At 34.6% G+C, this 22934-nt stretch overlaps 1 protein-coding gene across 5 annotated transcripts in view; it reads left to right on the top strand.

Moving 5' to 3' along the window:
- TMEM135 (transmembrane protein 135) overlaps positions 1–22934 on the top strand; it is a 292950-nt gene that overhangs the window by 72559 nt on the left and 197457 nt on the right. For all 5 annotated transcript variants that reach the window (XM_077867364.1, XM_077867365.1, XM_077867366.1 and 2 more), the window contains 2 exons: positions 9203–9330; positions 11790–11882. In XM_077867364.1, coding sequence (XP_077723490.1) covers positions 9203–9330; positions 11790–11882 — 221 coding nt within the window. The remainder of the gene's footprint in view (positions 1–9202; positions 9331–11789; positions 11883–22934) is intronic.

Here is a 22934-nt window from a genome sequence, read left to right on the forward strand (position 1 = left end):
CGATGTGGGGCTCAATCCCAGGACTCTGGGATCATGACCTGAACTGAAGGCAGATGCTTAACCAACTGAACCCCCAGGTGCCCCATTTAAAACAATTATTATGTTGCTGTTTTGTTCATTGTTTTTTATTTTGTAGTTCCTTTGTTCTTCTCTTGCCATTTTCCTTGTGATTTGATGATTTTTTTTTTTTTTTTTGGTCGTGGCTTCTTTGATTTCTTTATTTTTCTTGTATCAACTATAGGTTTTTGCTTTGTGGTTACCATGAGGCTAATATAAAACATTTATAAATAGTCTAGTTTGAGCTGATAGCTTCAATCACATACGAAAACTGTACACTTTATTCCCCATCCCCATTTTATGTTTTTGTTGTCACAATTTTTTTATATTAATAAATTATTAAGGGATGGTTATAATAAATCATAACTATAACTATAATTATAATATATATTATATATTATATATTATATATTATATATTATATATTATATATTATATATTATATATATAACTATGATATATATAACTATTATATATTATATTATATTATATATAACTATAACTATAATAATAAATTATAACTATCTCTAAATTATAACTATCAGATTAATTTATCTGTTAATAAATTATTAAGGGATAGTTATTTTAAATATTTTAGCTTTGATTTTTATTTTATTTTATTTTTTTTAAAGCACAGTGGGTTTTTTTTTTTAAGATTTTATTTATTTATTCATAGAGATGCAGAGAGAGAGAGAGAGAGAGAGAGAGAGGCAGAGACACAGGCAGAGGGAGAGGGAGAAGCAGGCTCCATGCAGAGAGCCTGACGTGGGACTCCATCCAGGGTCTCCAGATCACGCCCTGGGCTGCAGGTGGCGCTAAACCGCTGTGCCACTGGGGCTGCCCTGACTTATTTTAGAGTTAGTACTGTCAGTACTTTTGAATTGATACTGTAACAGCACCATTATAGTATTAAAATATCTGACTATATATTTGTGTGAATTTGACTATGCACTGTCTTCATCAGTGAGTTTTATATTTTCATGTTTTTATGATATTAATTAATGTCTTTTCATTTCAGCTTGAGGAACTTTCTTTTGTTTCCTATAATATAGTTCTAGTGGTGATGTACTCAGCTTTTGTTTTTTTGCAAAAGTTTTTATGTCATGTTCTGAAGGACAGCTTTGGCAAGTAAAGTATTCTTGGTTGGCAGCTTTTTTCTTTCAGAAATTTGAATTTTTCATTCCACTCTTTTCTGGCCTACAAGATTTCTTCTAAGAAATTCACTTATTCTTTTGAGGTTCTTTTGTATATGATGATTTGCTTTTCTCATACTACTTTCAGAATTCTTTCTTTGGTACACTTTGGTACCTGATGAGGTCTGAGTAATGTATAGAATTGTTTTGCATCACTATACTGTATACTTGAAACCAATATAACACTGTTTGGTAACTGTACTGGGATTAAAATTTAAAAAAAAATTTCTTTGACCTTTGAGAATTTGATTATGATATATCTAGGTGAAAATCTCTCTATAGTTAATATAGTTGGGGCTCTTTGGGCTACATGGTTTTGAATGTCTGTTTCCTTCTCCAAATTAGGGGAGTTCTTCAGTCATTGTTTCCTTAAGTAAGGTTTCTGTTGTTTTTCTCTTTCTCTGCTTGTTCCAGGATTCCCTTAATGCTTATTTATTTGATTTGTGTCCCATAATTCTTGTAGACTTTTTTTTTTACTTTTTTAACCTTTTTTCTTTTTGTTTCTCCATCTGGGTAATTTCAAATAACCTGTCTTTGACCTCAGTGATTCTTTCTTCAGCTTGACGTAGTCTGTTGCTGAAGCTATCTGTGGAATTTTTTTCTGTTTTGTCATTATTTTCTTCAGCTCCAGAATTTCTTTTTTCTTTTCTTTTTTCTTTTCTTTTTTTCTTTTCTTTTTTCTTTTCTTCTCTCTTCTCTTCTCTCCCTTCCCCCTCCTCTCTTTCCTTCCTTTTTCCTTCCTTCCTTCCTTCCTTCCTTCCTTCCTTCCTTCCTTCCTTCCTTCCTTCCTTCCTTCCTTCCTTCCATTTTCATCTTTGTTGAACTTCTCATTTTGGTCATGTATTGTTTTTCTGATTTCATTTAGTTGTCTGTGTTCTGTTGTATTTACTGAGGTTTTTTATGATGATGATTTTGAAATCTTTGGCAATTCATAGATCCCTGTTTTCTTAAGGTTGGTTACTGGTGCTTTATTTTATTCCTTTGTTTTTCCGATTATTGTATTCCTTGTGGCTTCATTTTGGTGTGTTTGCATTTGAAGAGGTAGGCATTATTTCTGGTCTCCAAACTGTGGCTCCTGCAGTCCTTCCATGCAGACTGTCCAGAGATTTTGGGTAGGTTTTCTGGGCAAGCCTGTGCATGGGTTTGCTATTGCAATCTTCAAGCAGGCTAGTCTGGTGTTTAGGGGTGAGTCTAGAGCCTAGGTTCAGTGGCATCGGCCTTCTGCTTGGGCCCACTGGGGCAGACCTGGTGGCTCAGACTTTGGTGTTGGGCCTGAAGCCTCAGTCCCTGGAACAAGACTGGAGCCTGGGTTCTTGGGAGTTAGCTTGGAGTTAGCATATGGTTTGTGTGGGTTGGCCTTGTGTCCTTCTTCACTAGGGCAGGCCTGGCTCCATGATTTGTGATGAAGTTGGATGCTTACGTCACTTTTAGTGGATGGGTGTCTCACTGCACACGGGGTTGCCTGGACTTGGGAGATTGTCTTTCCTACACTTTTCAATGTGTCTTATTTCTGTGTTCCATCCAGGTGCTGTAATCTCTTACCTGGAATCCTTAGCTTTTGTGAGGGTATTTTCATGAAGGTATTTTCATGCTTGGGTAGTTATTTAAATTGTTGTTTCTGCAAGAAGTTGAGTGATGGAAACTGCTATTTGGCTGATGTCATTCCTGTGTCATTTAATTTAATCTCTTTAATAAATGAGGAAACAAATTTAAAGAATTACATCCAAACAAGGATCTTTCATAGCAATTGTTAGTTGTAGAGCTAAAATTAAAAATCGTATCTCATGATTACTTTGTACTCTATCATGGTGTTTATTTCTATCTCTTGTTTAGATTATTTTTTCTATAATCCCATTTTCTCCTACTTGTTTATCTCCCACCAATTTTATATGTGTGTTGTATGCTTATTGTAGATTGCCTGGAAATACCCCCAAACAAAAAGAAGATTAGAATAATCTGTTGCCATAATCAGAGATAACCAATGCATAACATTCTCATATTTGTTCCATATGTTCATTAAAAAATACTATTTTGTAGTCTGCATTTTCACTTTATATATTTTGATTTATTTTTTCCTAGTTATTACATAATCTTCTAAAACTAGATTATGTAACTAAAATAAATACAGGTTTATGTTTTAATCATAGTGCTATTATGTACCTGTATTTGGTTAAATGGTTGTAAGCGAATTTGGAAAATTCATAATTAGTGAATTCCATAATTAGACTAATTACATAATTAGTGTGGAATTTCTTGGTCAAAACTGAAGAACATTAGAACATATTTTTACCATAAAATATGTTTACGAAGGTGCCTGTGGATGTCTGATAATGATTTTATATACATGTGCTCTTGCTATATGGTATGTGCAATTACTGTCACGTTATTTGGTGAGATCAGTGTTTCCTAACCTTTTTTTGCAGTGTAACATGCTATGGCATACCTAGAAAATGATAATAATTGTGTGCCATGTTAGGGAAAACTGAGATGTTTATTACTGTGCTCTGTTATCTAATAGGCCTGATTACCCAAACTGTCGAGGGGATCAGTTTTTTGGTTATTTGTAAGCATTGGTTGGAAGCCCTGGGTTAGAGCACAATGATGATAAGGTCCTACGTTACTTCTCACATTTTGTGTAAGTTTTTCCCTGTTTCTCACAATAGACTGTTCAATTTGGTGTACCAATATTGCAAATATATACAATTTATCCACTTCATTGTTAATGGATATATAGTTTTCCGCAGTATTTGTAATTATAGATAGTGTTATGTGAATATGACTTTTGGTGAACATAAGCACTTACATTTTCTGAGTGTATATACCTAGGAGAGGAATTACTGTATTAATAGGGTAAGGATACATTTAATTTCATTAGATAGTAAAGTAAGTCTTCAGCTTTACATTCCCACCAGCAATGTATGAAAATTCCAGTTTTTTCCATTCCCATCAGTACTTTGCATTATCAGTTCTTTTTATTTTAGTCATTTTGATGTGTGTGTGGTGTTATTTCCTTGTGCAATGAAGACTAATGATGATGAGCATATTTCATTTACATATTGGCTCTGTGAATAACTGCTTCTTTTTCTTTTTTTTTCTTTTTTTTTTTTAATTTATTTATGATAGTCACACACACAGAGAGAGAGAGAAGCAGAGACACAGGCAGAGGGTGAAGCAGGCTCCATGCACCGGGAGCCCGACATGGGATTCGATCCCGGGTCTCCAGGATCACGCCCCGGGCCAAAGGCAGGCGCCAAACCGCTGCGCCACCCAGGGATCCCTGCTTCTTTTTCTTAATTGAACTTTTTATTTTGAGATGATTGTAGATTTTTATGCAGTTGTAAGAAGTAATGGAGAGAGATTCCCTGTACTTTTCATTTGGTTTTTCCTAATAGTATCATCTTGTAAAATGATAGTAAAATATCACAACCAAAATATTGCCATTGATATAGTCAAGATATAGAACATTTTCATTACCAGAAGGATCCCTCATGTTGCACTTTTATAGCAATACCTACCTCTCTCCCACACACCTCCTCTTAGTCACTGGCCACCATTACTTTGTTCTTCATTTTCATATCTTGGCATTTCAAGAATGTTATGTAAATGAAATCATGCATTATGCAGTGTTTTGGAATTGGCCTTTTTTACTTAGCATATTTTTTAGAAGATTCATCAAGATTGTTCCATGTAAGGGCACCAGAGTGGCTCAGTGGTTGAGCATCTGCCTTCAACTCACTTGGTGATCACAGGGTCCTAAGATCAAGTCCTGCATTGGGCTCCCCGCAGGGATCTTCTCCCTCTGCCTGTGTCTCTGCCTCTCTCTGTGTCTCTCATGAATAAATAAATAAAATCTTTAAAAAAGATTGTTCCATGTATCACTCACTTTTTTTTTTTCATAGCTGTAGTAGTCTCTTGTGTGAATACTCCACTGTTTTTAAATCATTCACTTCTTCAAAGACATATGGGTTGTTTCTGGGTTTTGACTATTATATAAAAGAGCTGCTATAAACATTTGTGCACAGATTTTGTGTGAACATACATTTTCATTTCTCTAGGATAAACACCCTGGACTGTAGTTCCTGGATGATATGATACTTGCTTGTTTATTTTTTCAAGAAACTCTCAAACTGCTTTCCAGAATGGCTGTGCCATTTCTCATTCTCCCTAGTAATGCATGAGTGATCCAGTTTCTCTGCTTTCTTGCTAGAATTTGGTGTTTCCAGTATTTTTAAACCTTAGCCTTTCTGATGTTGTGTAGTGATAGCTCATTGTAGTTTTAATTTGCATTTCCTTAATGGCTAGTATGTTTGTCTGCCATTTGTATATCTTCAGTGAAATATCTATTCATATCTTTGCCACTGTTTAATTGCATTACTTTTTTACTGTTGAGTTTTGAGATTTCCTAATATATTCTAGATACCAGTCCTTTTCAGGATATCTAGTTTACAAGTATTTTCTCCCATTCTGCAGTTACTCTTTTTATTTTTAACACATCTCCCAAAGAGAAGTTTTAATTGTAAAGTGTAATTTACAGTTTTTCCTTTTATGAATTATGCTTTTGACCTCATGTTTAAGAACTCTTTGCCTAGTCTTAAATCCCTAAGATTTTCTTTGATTTTCATCCCTAAAATTTTATAGTTTTATATTTTACATTTGTGTCTGTAGTCCATTTTGAATTAAATTTTGTGTGAACTGTGAGACTTAGGTTGAGGTTGTTTTTTAATTTTAATTTTAAAATTTTCTGGCCTATGGACATCCACTTGCTCAATGAATATGTCTTAAAATTGAGTGGACTGATTCACTTTATTCTCTTTTTCAAAGTTGTCTTAGCTCTTATAATTTCTGTTTTTCTGTATAAATTTCAGGATAATCTTGCCTATATCTATCTGGAAAAATCTTTCTGATACTGTGATAGGAATTGTGTCACTTTAGGGAGAATTGACATGCTGCTTCTTCTAGCCCACAAACATTTATTTACTCCAGCTTTGCTTTCTTTTATCAACATTGTGTAGTTTCCAGCATACAAATCCTATTCAGGTAGATTTTTCTTAGTATTTTTTTTTTTTTTTTTATGATTTATAAATGCTGTATTTTTAATTTTTGTATACATATGTTGATTGCTCTTGTATAGAAATACAAATGATTTTTTAAAAAAGATTTTATTTATTTGAAGAAAGAAATGGGGAGGGGCAGAAAGGGGGAGGGGGAGAGAGAGAGAGAGAGAGAGAGAGAGAGACACTCCTCACTGAGCAGGAAGCCCCATAAATGCAGGGCTTGTTCTTAGGACCTGGAGATCATGACCTGAACCAAAGGCAGATGCCTAAACTGACTGAGCCACCCAGACACCCCTACAAATGTTTTTGTATGTTTATCTGTATCCTGTGCCTTTGCTGAACGGCCTAATTAATTCTAGGAGGAGGTTGAGTTTTGTTTGTTTTGCATATTGTTTGGGATTTTCTATGTAGACAATCAAGTTACTTGCTAACAGGGAAAATTTTATTTCTTCCTTTCTAGGAATAGAGGGGATTTTTTTTTTAACTACTTGAATATATAACAGAGTAGCAGATTCTGCCCATTGTTAAGTGTAAAGTGAAAGAGATGTTACATTTCTAAATCTGAAGATACTAGGAGACCATTAGAACTGATGATACTGTTGCAGTGCATGGCTGGTTTAGTTGGTGGAGTATATGATTGATCACAGGGTCATAGGTTCGAGCCCCACATTGGGTGTGGAGATTAACCTAAAAATAAAAAATCTTAAAAAGAAAAAAAAAAAAAAAAGAACCAGTGAGATGGTTGAGGATCAGGTAGTGATTGAAAATGACACTGTGTAATTGCGTGGATGTAATAAGGTGGGAAACTCATAAGTAAAAGCATTTTAGGGAAATACAATGAGTTCTACTTTGGACATGCTGATTTTTTTAATGTCTGTGCTACATATTTCTCGATGCATCCAATAGTTATTTGAAAGATGGATTAAGAATTTAGGGAAGAGGTTGGAGTTATAAGAATTCCTACTTTGAAATGATAGATGATGCCATGGGACAGAACCTATGTGGGAATGAGTAGCAATCTGAGGAAGAAATGCCAACAACGGAAACACATTTAGAGATATGATGGGAAAATGAAAAGAATGCATTGTCAGGGAAACTATAGAAACCTCTCCTGTCAAAATTCCACCTATTTATCAAGATTCATCTTAGAAAGATCAGTGATACCTTCCAGACATCATCACCTGCCCAGTCCTATCCCCCTTTGGTCATTCCCCAATGTATATTTCTTTTTTTTTTTTAAGATTTTTTAAATTTATATATTCGTGATAGAGAGAGAGAGAGAGGCAGAGATATAGGCATTGGGAGAAGCAGACTCCATGCCAGGAGCCCGACGTGGGACTCGATCCCGGGACTCCAGGACCAAGCCCTGGCCCAAAGGCAGGCACCAAACCGCTGAGCCACTCAGGGATCCTCCCCAATGTATATTTCTATAGCAGTTTCTTTTTCCTCTAGTCTAGCTTTTCACGATATTATAGTGTCTTGTTTATCAAGATTTTATATTCCTTGAAGGCAGAGATTAGATTTTATTCATCATTGTTTTTTCTGTGTATGGCACAATTCTTAGTAACAGTTTAATTGAATGAAGTAGGAGATGATCTGTTTCAGAGTTTTCAAAGGGATGGAGTAAGAAAAGAACTGAGAAGAGGCCATTAGATTTGTTAATCATGGACCTTAGGAAAAGTGTTACGTGGGAGTAAACAGAGAGTTCTCTAGTCTTCTTTCAAGTCAGTCTTGCCCTTTCTTACAACTCCTCCCTTATTCCCTAATTATGTGGTTTTAACTTTTGTTCCTTTGATACATTGTTTTATCATGATGGAAAAATATTTTTTCCAGGTGGCCTGTGAAAATTCTGTTTTTCCAAATATAGCTCATATCCCTTTCACAATTCTGCCTACACACACACACATATTTATGTATGTGTATATATAATATACACATATATATGATTTTATTTATTCATTTTCTGCACACATGCGTGAGAGCAAGTGTGAGCACTTGCACGAGGGTGGGGGAGGGGCAGAGGGCAGAATCCCTCCCGCCGAGCAGGGAGCCCGATGTGGGACTTGCTCCTAGCCCCCTGGGATCATGACCTGAGCTGAAGGCAGATGCTTAATCGACTGAGCCACCCAGGTGCCCCAAATATATTTTCAATCTAAATTTAAAAGATAAGTCATGAAAACTTATAGGATGATACTCTATGAAATATTTTTGTGACAAACTTCTGTACAGGATTCTGCACACATCCTCTGTGCAGATGGCTTGTTCCTGTTTCTGTGTTCTGATAACATCATGGCATCAGTCTATTGTAGAATAGTAGACTAGATTCTCAGTCTGTTTTTCAGGACTTTTTTTTTTTTTTTTTTAATGGGCTCCAGTGGGCCAGAAATCATTACTTTTATTTTTTACTTTTTGTATTTGTTGCATGGTTTTGTCACACAGTAGTTGTGTTTAGATACTTGAATGAATTTCTTTGGTTTCTATCACTGAGAATATCCAGGCTGATAATAACTGTAAAATAATTTTGTTTTGGCATTCAATTTCTATTTGAATTGTGCTTTATTTTTTCCACTTAAAAATGTATTCCATTATTCAGTTTAAAACTGCTTTCAAGGCATTATAAATATTTACCACAACGTTTAGAAGTTATTCTTTATGACCTATATTGTAATTTCTTGGTGTGTATTTTACCCATTAGATCTTCAATAAATTAAAGTGTTTTCTTTTTTTTTTCCCAGAAATTATCTTTTTGTAAAGGAGCCAGTAAAATACCAGTTTTTTTTTAAATACCAGTTTTAGCTTTACTTTTAAAATATGCTATTATTCAGTACCTTTCACCTAAAAGCAAATTTAAGTGGGAAACGTTGGTTGAATTAAACAAAAAAGCCTTTCTCTTTCCAGATTGCAGCAATTCTCCGGAAACGAAAATTAGACTATTATTTACACAAACTACTCCCTGAGATCCTACAATCTGCTTCATTTCTGACTGCTAATGGGGCCTTGTATATGGCTTTCTTTTGCATTTTAAGGTTGGTATTCATAATCACCACTGGAGATTAATATGTGTTCCTTTGTTGAAACTGAAACAAATGGATGTTTTTACCAATGTTGTGCAGGTCATTGCTTGTATATATTTTTCTCTCTTGGATTACATTTATTTATCTCAAAGAAACCTTGTTAAAACAGGAGTTGTGGGCCTCTTGGTCTAAAGATGTAATATAAACCTCAAATTATTGTAATGATTATATAGCAAAAGTGCTTTGGTATATCATGTGTTTTCTGAGGCCTACTGTATTTACCAAGTTGTTGATTAGGATTTCTTAACTTTTCAGTTTCATGGATCAGGAATTCAAAGCAGCTGTCTATGATATAGGTGAGGTCCAGATGCAGTGAATAGACTTCAGAGGGAGTATAAAATGCTTGTATTTATATGTAAAACAGTAAATAACTTCTGGCTTATCCTAGTGATGAAACTTTTGGTCTGATTAAGTCTTGATTATCTATGTCACATACTTTCTATGATTTAGATGCAGTTAAAATTCAGTTTTTAGTGCTGTGATATACCTAGCATGTTGATTATATATTTACTTCTTATCTTTATCCCCAGTGATTGTTGAAAATCCAAACTAGGGTTTTTCTTAAATCTGTCAAACTGAAATATAAATTTATATTTTTCTCATATTCACGTTGCTCAGAGCAATTCTGGGGGTATACATTAACTACAATTAAAAAGATAATTTTCAGATGTCTTTTACAGATTTTTTTTCCCTCAATACACTAATAATTATAAACTTTTAGATTATGCAGAAAATAAATGATAAGGTTTATACTACTGAGAAAAATCATGCCTTTAACTTGAAAATGTTTGTAGGAAACTCTGTCATATGTTCTCTGGAAAGTTTCTAATACTTTTCACACACTAAAAATCAAGTTTTAAGATAATTAGGTTTTAAAATATTGCAATGATCATAAGTTGCTTTGGTAGCATATTTCTTTATGTTCTGTGAACCTGTTTGGTAAATTGTAGAAGTGCAAAGCACATTGAATTTATAGTTAAAATACTTATAATAACACCTATGTTCCTCATGTAAATGATGCCTTGAGTTATTTTTCTTTAATTCAGTAACTTCTTAGGGCCTTTGTGTATTTTATTTTGGAGGGAGAATCACTTTTGGTTTTCTCAGGCTGAAGGTTTCTGATGTTCATTTTAGAAATACCCATGTTCTGTAGTTTTTCTAATTCTTCTAAAGCTAAGCTTCAGTTAAAAATATAATTTCACCAGTGATTCTTAATCCTTATGTATATGTTCATACATTTTTTCTTATAACGTGTTATTTAACAGCCAACTTTGTTCAGATAATTGCAAATTTTATGTGCTGCTTCTCCCTGTCTTAGGATCATGTTGTCTCTCTCTCTCTCTTTTTAAAATATTTTATTTAATTATTCATGAGAGATACAGAGAGAAAGGCAGAGACAGAGGCAGAGGGAGAAGCAGGCTTCATGCAGGGAGCCTGATGTGGGACTGAATCCCGGGACCTCAGGATCATGCCCTGAGCCAAAGGTAGATGCTCAACAGCTGAGCCACCCAGGCATCCCTCATATTGTCTTTGAAAGAAAAAAAATCTTGCTAACATTTCCAAATATCTTTTTTTTGGTCTCTTTAAAAACCCAAGCAGCTAATGGCCATTTCTAGTGAGTGAGACACTATGTAGATTCTTACTTTAAAGGGACATATTCTAGTAAGTGGAAAATGATTTTATACCCAAAATTAAAAAATATAAAATTCTTTAGTAACTACTGTAAGGAAAAGTTACCAAGGATTGTAGAAGCAAAGAAGGGGAGACAGTTGTTGAATATTTTTCATGGGGTAAGACATAATAGTAGTCATAACAACAGTTAACATTTTTCTTGCACTTTCTATGTGCCATGTATGGTGCTGTATGAGATCGGTAATAATATTATTCCCATTTGGTAGATAAGGCAACAGAGAACATAGAGGTTTTGCATAGTGAGTAATATTGGATTCAGGGAATGTCTGAATGAATATGATTGACTAAACTATTGGAAGGAGAGATACTTGTTAGCTTGCTGTTGTAACAACCAGAATAAGAAATGGTGAGGGACTTAACTGAGCAAGGGGTAGGGGGGTAGCAGGTTGGAGAGGAATTTGAAGGATAAATTGTGTATGGAAAAATTCAAGAGGATGATTTAACATGTAGAGAAAAGGGAAAGGAGAAGCTATGGATGTCTCAAAGCATCACACCTGATGGGTAGGTAGTTTTGATCCCATTCACTTAGGAAAATAGAAGAGTGAGAGCAAGTTCATGGGGACAGGAAAGTGCGCTAATGAGTTTGGTTATGAACATGTTGAATTTGAGGTGCTGTGGGACATTAGGTAGAGGGTGGACATAGAAGCGGAACTTCTATTCGTAATAACTGAATTAACACAATAGAAATTTCATGCAAACATTCCAAATTTGAATTTCAGGAGGATACTTGGAAAATTCTACTCTTGGAGTCCTGGCTTTGGTGCCGCTTTGCCAGCATCTTATGTGGCCATTCTAATTGAAAGAAAAAGCAGGTAAAATTTTATATATCTATATATTTAAGAGAACTGATTTGCTGTCCTCCACTCCAACTAAAATTTTTTTAAACAACTGTTTATTGTAGTCTGGGGATGAGAAGTATTTTCACATATGTTTTTAGTCTTACAAATATTTGATGGAGAATTTAATTTTATATTAATATTAGTATTCATGTTTATTAAGCCTGTAAAAATATAAAGATTTGCTTTATAGAACAACAGTACCCTTTGGTCTTTGTTTACTAAAAAATTAGAGAGTTCTCGAATGTGCCTAAGACATGACATACACAAATCTAAAGATCTTTTTCAGAATTACAATATCATTATCACACCTAGGAAAATTAACAGTAGGTTTCTCTCCTCATCTACATCTGTAATTTGCTTCAAGCTCATTGAGTGACCTCTGTTAATTATTATTTTTAAGGTGTCTTCTCATTTAAAAAAATATTTTCGTTTACATAAAGCTGAAAATGTTTCATGTAACATAATAAGATTTCTATAAAATGCTACAAACTGTTATGTAAATTATTCAGTCATGTAAATAGCTGAAGGTAAAACTTTTTCATAAAAGAATTTTTGCTGGGATGCCTGGGTGGCTCAGTGGTTGAACATCTGCCTTCAGCTCAAGGCGTGATCTCAGAGTCTGGGATTGAGTCCTGCATCAGGCTCCTTGCGGGGAGCCTGCTTCTCCTTCTGCCTATGTTTCTGCCTTTCTCTGTGTCTCTCAAGAATAAATAAACAAAGTTTTTTTTAAAAAAAATAATTTTTGCCATTTTGTAAATAATCATTTTCATTGCTGGGACCTGCTTTGATTCCATCTCTATCCCAGAGAGTCCAGATGGGGTCATGTTTTTGTTTTTTGTTTTTTGTTTTTTTAATTTTATTTATTTATCCATGAGACACACACACACACACACACACACACACACACACACACACACACACACACACACAGAGAGAGGCAGAGACACAGGCAGAGGGAGAAGCAGGCTCCATGCAGGGACTCGATGTGGGACTGGATCCCCGGTCTCCAGGATCACAACTCAGCCGAAGGCGGCGATAAACTGCTAAGCCACCGGGGCTGCCTGGGGTCATATTTTAATCAAAGGGTAACATATTAATCAAGATTGAGTCATCATCCTATGAAGAAATTCATTATAATCACTTATCCCATAGTAGGAGTATAGATGGATCTTATCAGGTAACCAAATATTTACTTAAACCACCTGAAGCCACTTTTAATGCCTACTTATTTATGTATTGTAATAGTGCCTAAATTTTTGCTGTCTGGACTTCTGGTTCTTTGCTTGTATCTTAATATAATTGGATTATTAATATTACTAAAATCACAGGACTGGTGGATATTATTACCCCAGCATCATCAAGTCAATATTGCTAGAAACATAGGATATCTCACCTGAGGGTACAGTACAGAATAGTACTGTGTATTAAGAGTGTAGATTCTGGAGCTGTACTTTCTGACTGAGGTAACTGGCTCTGGTACTTATTGTGTTACGACTTATTCTTTACCTGAAAAATGGAGAGAGTGATAATCTGTCACATGGTTGTTCTGAGAATTAAAGGAATTAATATACATAAAATGCTTAGAACAGTGCCTGACACATAGTAAATGTTGTGTTAACTGTTATTAATTTTTGCCCATAAACAATGAGAGAGTTATTCTGTTAATTGTTAACCTCCCGATTCTTTTAAAAATGTGAACATTTGTTTTAGAAATATGATTTCAAAATATGTAACCCATACATGAAACTTTAAGGGTACTTTAAACCAAGTTTGCTCTGATTTATTTATTTTTGGCACTTGAGCAATAAGAGCATTTTGAAATTATTTACCTACCCTTCAACAGAAAATGTTGAAATTGAACACTTGTGTAACCACCTAGAGTCAACAGTTGTTAAGATTTTGTTATTTTTACTTACTTGTAACTGCTTATATGTATGTGTGGTTGTGTGTGTGTATGAGAACCATTGTAAACATCTTGACACTTCTAAATACTTCATGCATATTTTAAAATAAGGATATTTTTCTGTGTAATTACACTATTCTCACATGTAAGAAAATTAACTATCATTCCCTAATACCATCTAGTCCATAGTGCCTTAAAAATACTTTTATCACTGTTTTTTTGAACCACACTCTAATCAAAATTTTGTATGGTATTATGTTTCCTTATTTTCTTTTAATCTAGCTTTATCTCCCCACTTTCCCCACATAGCATTGATTTATTGATGTGACCAGGCCAGTTATCTTGCATGTAAAACTTTTCTGGTTTTGTCTGAATTTTTTCCTCATGGAATTGTTTAATTGGTTCACTTAACTTGTATTACTGTAAACTGAAGTTCGGTCTGAAAACTTGATTATATTAAGATTGAACACTTGGTAAGCATATACTTCATAGATGATGCTGAGGCCATCAGGAGACCCATAGTTCCAAGTAATAGCAACTTTGTATATGTGATTAAAGTGGTAATCACTAGATCAAATAGGTTCAGTAAACCTATTATTTTGAGAGAATTAGCTGAGTGGATTTTTTGACATTCCACAGTCCTCGCTTTGCTAGAGTGAACCTGAGTTGATCATGGTATCATTATTTGTGAATTGGCTCGTTGTTATATGTTTGTGTGTGTGTCTGTATGTATTCTTTATCAGGTTTGAGTGTCATTTACTTTATAAAGTAGTTCAGAACTTTACCTTCTTTTTTTTCTTGATCTGGATTAGTTTAAGTAGCAATGAGTTTTCAGACCTTTGAGTATTTGGCCCATGTAAAATCTGGGCGTGGTGACTCTTCTGGGGGTGGTAGTTCTTAGAAAGTTATCAGTTTCCTCTATGGAATTGATCTATTTAAACTTTGAGCTCACTCAATAGAGAGGTTCAGTAACTTTCTCTAACAGCTAGAAAGTTCTGTCTGTTTCCCAGAAAGTATCTATTTTATAAGGATTCTTATATTAACATGGAGTTGTACAGAGTAGTCTTACAATTTGATTGAATTTTGTTTTCAGTGGTGACTTTTCAATGTATTTATTTTGTGTGATTGTGCCATTTCCCTTTTTTAATTAAGTTAGGTAGTAATTTTGTTGATTATTTTTTTCTTTTTTCCAACAAGTCATCATATTTATTAGTTCTGTTTTTTGGTTTCCTAATTCTTGTTTTTATTGTTTTTTCCCCCTTCCTTCTACTTTCTTTTGATTAATTTGCTTTTCTTTTAGAAGCCTTTTAATTTGCTACTTATTTCTTTTCATTCTTTAAGTTTTATTTTATTAAAAAAATTTTTTTTTTTTTTTTAGATTTTATTTATTTATTCATGAGAGACAGAGAGAGAGAGAGAGAGAGGCAGAGACATAGGCAGAAGGAGAAGCAGGCTCCATGCAGGGAGCCTGACGTGGGACTGGATCCCAGGACTCCAGGATCACATCCTGGACTGAAGGTGGTGCTAAACCGCTGAGCCACCAGGGCTGCCCTATTTTTTTAAAGATTTTATTTATTTATTCATGAGAGACACAGAGAGAGAGGCAGAGACACATAGGCAGAGAGAGAAGGCAGAGAGAGAAGCAGGTTCCACATAGGGAGCCTGATGTGGGACTCAATCCTGGGACTCCAGGACCACGTCCTGGGCCAAAGGCAGGCACTAAACCGCTGAGCCATCCCGGGATCCCAAGTTTTATTGATATAAGTATTTGAGGCAGAATTTTCTTTTGGTAAGTGCTTTATTTATATATGTTCTGATATGTAGTACTTTCATTATCATCATTTTTGAGAAATTCTGCAATTTTAGTTTCTATTTCTCTTTTTTTTTTTTTTTAAATATTTTATTTATTCATGAGAGACACAGAGAGAGAGAGGGAGACACAGGCAGAGGGAGAAAGGATCCAGGATCCAGGATCTCCAGGATCACACCCCGGGCCGAAGGCAGGCGCCAAACCACTGAGCCACCCAGGCTGCCCTCTATTTCTCTTTTAATATAAGAATTATTTAGTAGAGAAAAATGGAATGGCCCCTTTGTTATTAATTTCCAGTTTTATTGCATTCTTATCTGAGAATGTTATTCATTGTTTTTTCTCTGTATGAAACTTAGTTTTCCTTGTGGCTGAATTTATGCTCGATTTTTGTGACTTTTATGAACATTTGAAAAAGAAGTACATTGACTTTTATTGGTAGTTCAAAGTTGGGCAAATAGCCATAAGATCTATGCTATTGAATATGGTTTTAGGTTGTATCTTTAATTTGAGGTACAGTTTCTAGCATTAAAATGTAGGTCTTTATTTCATTTAATGTATTTTGGCTTGAGTTCCAAATTTTTAGTTATCTTTCTTTATTTTTGCTTGCATTTGCCTAGTATGTCTTCATCTTCCTGAAATAGTTGATATATCTCCCCCACATGCCACATAAACTTTGGTTATACTTGGAGAGCCAATCTGAAAAAAAAATCATTTTATTTTAATATGTAAGTTAATATGTAAGTTTATTTTAATATGTAAATTAAGTCCATATATTTATTTATACAACTGATATATTTGGTTTAGTTCTACCGTATTATTTTGTGTTATGTTTGTCACTGTGTGGTCTGGTGTATTATTTTTTTTTTTTACTTTTAACTTTGACATTATTATAGAAAATCACACAAATAATACATAGAGTCACTTGGAACCATAACCTAGTTTCCCCCCAATGATATCATTGCATCTTATGTAACTATAGTATAATATAAAACCAGGAAATTGACATTATTGTCAGCTAAACTAAAGCCCTTAATTATAGTCAACAGTTTTTACATTGATATGTTTTGGCCATTTCAGTATTATGCAGAAAATTTCACTGTCCTAAGAATCCTCTGTGCTTGGCTATTCATCCTCCCGCCCCTCCCAACCCTTGTTAACTTACTCATTTTTTTACTGTCTTATGGTTTTACCTTTGTCAGATTGTCATATAGTTAAAATCATACAGTATGTAAGCTTTTCAGATTGGCTTCTATTACTTAGTAATATGCCTTTAAGTTTTGTCTATGCCTTTACATGGCTTGATAGATTATTTCTTTTTAGTGCTGAATAATATATATTCCACTGTCTGGATGCACCACAGGCTGCCCTACTGGAGGACATCTTGGTTATTTCCAAGTTTTGACAATTAGGAGTATCCATGCATGGGTTTTTGTGTAGCTATGTTTTCAGCCCCTTTGGGTAATTCCCAAGGGGTATGATTGCTGTATCATATGTTAAGAGTATGTTAAATTTCATAAGAAAACATCAAACGGTTAACCTAAGTGGCTATACAAGTTTGCATACCCTCCAGCAATGAATGAGAATTCCTGGGGGTCCACATTGTTGCCAGCATTTTGTGTTGTCAGTGTTCTGCATTCTGGCCATTCTAATAGGTGTGTGGTAAGATCTCATTGTTTTAATTTACATTTTCTTGATGGTATATGTTGTAGGGCATTTCTTAACGTGCTTTTTTATTTTAATCTGCAGATGTCTTTATAATGATTTTTTATAGACAACATATAGTTGGGTCGTGTTTTTTGATCAACTCTGACAGTCTCTGTGCGTTAATTGGTATAGTTAGACTATTGACATTCAAAGTAATTATTGAGGGCAGCCCCAGTGGTTTAGCAGTTTAGCGCTGCCTTTAGCCCTGGGTGTGATCCTGGATTGAGTCTCACGTCGGGCTCCCTGCATGGAGCCTGCTTCTCCCTCTGTCTGTCTGTCTGTCTGTCTCTCTCTGTGTCTCCATGAATAAATAAATAAAACTTTTAAAAAATGATTATGGATATATTTGGAATAATGTCTACTACATTCATTACTGTTTTCTCTTTGTTCCCTTGTTCTTTGTTTTGATTTGGTACTATTATTCTGCTTTTTGTGGTTTTAACTGAACATTTTAGGTGGTTCCATTTTTCTCTTCTGTCTTAGTATATCAGTTATACTTTTTTTTTTTTAGTGATTGCCCTAGTTTTGTAATATACATTTACAAGTAATCCTAGTTTACTTTCAGTTAATACTATACCCCTTCATAGGTAGTGAATATACCTTAGGATAAGAATGTCATCCTAATTCCTTCTTCCTGTCCCTTATATCATTGCTGTCATTCACTTACATATAAGTATGCATGACACCCCACTATATATATACAATAGCACATTCAATCAATTAGGTGGTTGCTTGTATTATATCATTACATTATTATTTTGCATGAACTGTTATCTGTTAGAACACTTAAGAAAAACAAAAATTTTTATTTACCTTCATTTATTTTTACTTTAATGTTCTTTTCTTTATGTAGATGAGATTCTGATCTGTATTATTTTCTTTCTCTTTAGAGAACATTTAACATTTCTTGCAGAGCAGGTCCACTGGCAACAAATATTCTCAGTTTTTGTTTGGTAAAGTCTTTATGTGTCCTTCACTTTTGAAGGATGATTTCTCAGGGTACAGAATTCTAATTTGGTGCGGGTTTTTTCCTCTCAACACTAAATATTTCGCTCCACTCCCTTGTTTGCATGGTTTCTCAGAAGTTGGATACAATTATCTTTGTTCCTTTATAGGTAAGGTGTTCCTTTATAGGTAAGGTTCCTTTATTTTCCTCTGGCTTCTTTCTCAGTTTTTCTTTATGTTTGATTTTCTATAGGGTTAAAAAAAATTTTTTTTTTTACATTTGTTAAAAGATTTTATTTGTTTCAAAGAGAGAGAGAGAGCGCGAGCAAACACACACAAGCAGGGGGAGGGGAAGAGGGACAAGGAGACCTCCAGCTGAGCAGGGAGCCAGAGCTGGATGCAAATGCAGTGCTTGATCCCAGGACCCTGAGATTATTACCTGAGCCAAAGGCAGATACTTAACTGACTGAGCTACTCAGGAGCCCCTGATTTTCTATAGTTTTTTTTTTTTTTTTTTAATTTTTTATTTATTTATGATAGTCACAGAGAGAGAGAGAGAGAGAGAGAGGCAGAGACACAGGCAGAGGGAGAAGCAGGCTCCATGCACTGGGAGCCCGACGTGGGATTCGATCCCGGGTCTCCAGGATCGCGCCCTGGGCCAAAGGCAGGCGCCAAACCGCTGCGCCACCCAGGGATCCCTGATTTTCTATAGTTTTAATAAAATATTCCTAGGTGTCACTTTTTGTTCTTGTTTTTGGCATTTATCCTGTTTGGTGTTTTCTGAGCTTTTTTGATTTGTGGTTCAGTGTTTGACATTAATTTAGGAAAATTCTCAGTCATGATTGTTTTAAATATTTCTTCTGTTCATTTTTCTCTTTTAGCTGTTCCCATTATGTGTATGTTATACCTTTTGTAGTTATTGCACACAGGCCTTGAATATTCTATATTGTTTTTTCTTTCCAGTCTTTGTTCTTTTTGTTTACAGTTTTCAAGGATTCTAGAAATATATCCTCTCGCTCAGAGCTTCTTTCCTCAGCTGTGACCAGTTTACTAGTGATTACATCAAAGGCATTCTTCATTTCTGCTGTAGTTCCTTTTCTTTGTGGTTCTTAGGATTTTCATCTCTGTTTATCTTGATCATCTGTTCCCATAGGCTATCAACTTTATCCAGTAGAGTTCTTAGCATATTAATCATTGCTTTAATTTTAAATTCCTGGTCTGATAATTCCAACATCTCTGCTGTGTCTCCTTATGATGCTTGCTCTGTCTCTTCAAATTGTGTTTTTTGCATTTTGATGTGCCTTGTAATTCTTTTTTAAGATTTTAATTTTTATTTATTCACGAGACACACACACACACACACACACACACACACACACACACAAACACACAGAGGCAGAGACACAGGCAGAGGGAGAAGCAGGCTCCATGCAGGGAGCTTGATGCGGGACTCGATCCAGGGAATCCAGCATCATGCCCTGGGCCGAAGGCAGGAGCTAAGCTGTGAGCTACCCAGGGATCCCCAGTTCATACTTTTTTAATAAAATCAGTAGTAGATTGGAAGATGCAGAATATGGAAATGAGCAGTGTTTTATTTCTCCTTCTTCAAATTAGCAAGTAATGGTTGTTCTAATTAAATCTCTAAAACTTTATTTAATAGTGAAATCTTTACTCAGAGATTATAGATTTCATACTCAATTGTGTAATCAGTTTTTCCAAAGCATTTAATGAGGTAAGAACATATAGTGTAGTGATGCACATATACATGTATGTATAATGAACATATATAGATACAGAAGTATAAGTAGAGATCTAGCTATCTTCATACGTATGTCTTCATCTACACTGGTTTTACTTTCCTTCCTTCCTGCTGCTTTTTTTCTCCAACTCTCTCTAACCCATCCATCCATCCATCCTTCCAACCATCCGTCTTTCCCAGTCTCCCTTTGCTCCTTTTACAGAATTAGGCATGCTGTGCCAGCTCGTTCCTGACACTTTGTAAGAGGGTAATTTACTTAAATCTTAATCATATCACTATGGGATTCTGAGAAAACTTTGAAGTTGTTTCCAGGGTTGCTTAAAAAATTTGTGCCACAAAGAACTGTGATCATAGTAACTCAGCAGGTAGCGTTGTAACATCTACTTTATCCTTAGGTGGGCTGTTAAGAACTAGTCTTCTCTTTCTTTTTCTAGGAAGTATTTTGTTTGTGGTTCAGAAAGTTGTTCTGATGGATTTTGTTTTGTAGAATTGCTATGGAATTTGCTTTGATATTTAGTATTAGTTTAGATAAGTTAAAATTGTGGGGTGCTCAAACATGGGCATGGATTTAAATATCAAAAATTGCATATTTATTCTAAGCATATTCATGGGTTGAATTGGTAAATTATACTGTTGTGTTTATGAAACTTCCAGGCAGATGTGACCAAAATGAATGAACTCTGATATGTGAATAAAATACCATGAATTTGGTTTTATAAGTTCTTGACATCTTCATGTTTCAGTATTTTGTTCTCATCACAGGAAAAAAATTTAAATTACCTCATAGTCTTCTGAAAAGTTTACTCTGTATTATCTGCTGTATATAATAGTTTATGATAGTAAACTCTTGCTCTTACTTTATCTGTTCCTGAACTTTAAGGCAGTAGTTTTATAGTGTTCTTAGACATTCTGGCAGATGAATATTTATTCCATTATGAAAGACTTTCTGAGATGATTAAATAGCATCTCTTAGTAAGCCATTACAGTTGATAGGAACTTCCACTTTTTCTTTAATTTGTAATCCCCCCTTTTCATAGAATACCAAAAACGTATATTTTTGTACAATATATATATTTATAAGAGAGAAAGAGGACGTGGGGGAGAAAGGGAGGGAGAAAGAATATATAAACATTTAGAATTTAAATATATAAACATTTAAGTTATACCATGCCTGCTATACTCTCTAATAACCTTAGTTATGAAATATGGTATATACAATATCATTCAACAGTTTCAGAATGTTAGCCAAAGAATATATCTACTAAGGTTTCCAGAAAAAGAAAAAGACCATTACTGTCCATCTAATCAGATACAATAATGTTGTTAGAAGATAATGAAATTTAGACTTTCAGCAGACTGTGAGGATACCTTTTAATCTCCCGAAGTGTCAGGAAAATTTAATAATTTTAATGTTTTCCTTTGGGAAGAATGATACTCTTATTACATAGAGTGCTTAAACAGTGGTTCTTACTACTTTTTAAAGTAGTACCCCTTGCTGTGCACACCCCCTTAAATTTTGCCTGCAAGTTGAAGAACTTCACCCCTTCTTGTATCCAAAAAAAAGGAAAAAGTGTATTTGCGATTCACTGAGCTCCACCCATCTCCCTATCCAGTGATTTCCAAAAGAACCCGAGTATTTGTGTATCATCATCTCCTGTGACCTTTAAAAAGTTATTCTTCTTGGCCCTAGTCCTTCTTAGTTTAGCCTGGGCCACCTTTTGTTCTTACTGGCACCTCTCCTTCCCCATCACTATTGTCATCTGGTGTCCAGGGAGAATTTATTCCACTAAGAAGGGAGCAACCTGTTTGTCTTCAGATCTTGGCTAGAATATAGTCAAATGATAAATAATAAAATGGCATTTGATTGAGTTACCGGTTTCTTGTGATACAGAACATATCTGGAGAAGTGGTAAACTAAATCAATATTCTGATATTCTGCACCTCCCAAATTGACATTAGAGCTGAAGTTGAAGACACCACACCAGGGAAACCTACAAAAAGAGTCTGCTGTATAATACAGCATATTGTGTTCTTCACAGATACTGTCTTTTAATTCGTGAGGCTATTAGTTCTGGGTTGGAATTCAGGTAAAGCTAGGAAAGAGGCGTTCTTCCTCATTATTTAAGAACAATAATTTGAAACTTGAGACCAGGATAGGTTGTAATTTAATAACAATACATCCTCTGCTTTTTCTCAGTAGTAAGAGTATGTCAGGGCTTTACTCATTCTTGAAGCGCAGAAGCCCGTTAGGTTACTGTATTAAACAAGTCATTGCAGAATTTAAAGGTAAGTTAGTAATAGACAGTTTTTCTGCCATAGAAGCAGTATTTTGGAAAGAACATGAAACTGACTCCTAACTCCTACTTGTCTTTGTGATATTTGTATTTGTAAGGAAACCACTTTTCTGTTTCTTGGTTTTTAGTAAAGGATAATAGTATCTACATTACACATCACAGGACTATTGAGGATAAAATCTGATTTCAAATATTTATAATACCTTGTAGATTGTTTTATGCAAATGTAAATAATCTAATCACATCTTTGTTGGCTAATAAATTGCTATCACTAATTTTCCCTCCTGTCTAATGGCTATCTTTTGTGATTATGTTTCTGTATGTCTCTAATATATTCCTTTTTATAGGGCTGGGTTCCTAGTAACACTTTGTCTAGTAATTCAATATTTATTTAATGCCTATTAGATACCAGATACTATTGGGGGTATGTGAAAATGTGAAGGTAAACAAAATAATCTTTGGTAGTTAAAGATAAACAGTTACATTATCAGGTAGATAATTTGTTGAATTTTAGAGATGGAAATAGATTAGTGGAACAAATACAGTAGTTCACTTCATAAGGAAATGTATCATTGGGTACTACCACTGAAATTGCAGAGACACTTTTGGT

This window comes from Canis aureus, chromosome 23, assembly GCF_053574225.1.
Source record: "Canis aureus isolate CA01 chromosome 23, VMU_Caureus_v.1.0, whole genome shotgun sequence".
In the NCBI taxonomy this organism is placed as follows: domain Eukaryota; kingdom Metazoa; phylum Chordata; class Mammalia; order Carnivora; family Canidae; genus Canis; species Canis aureus.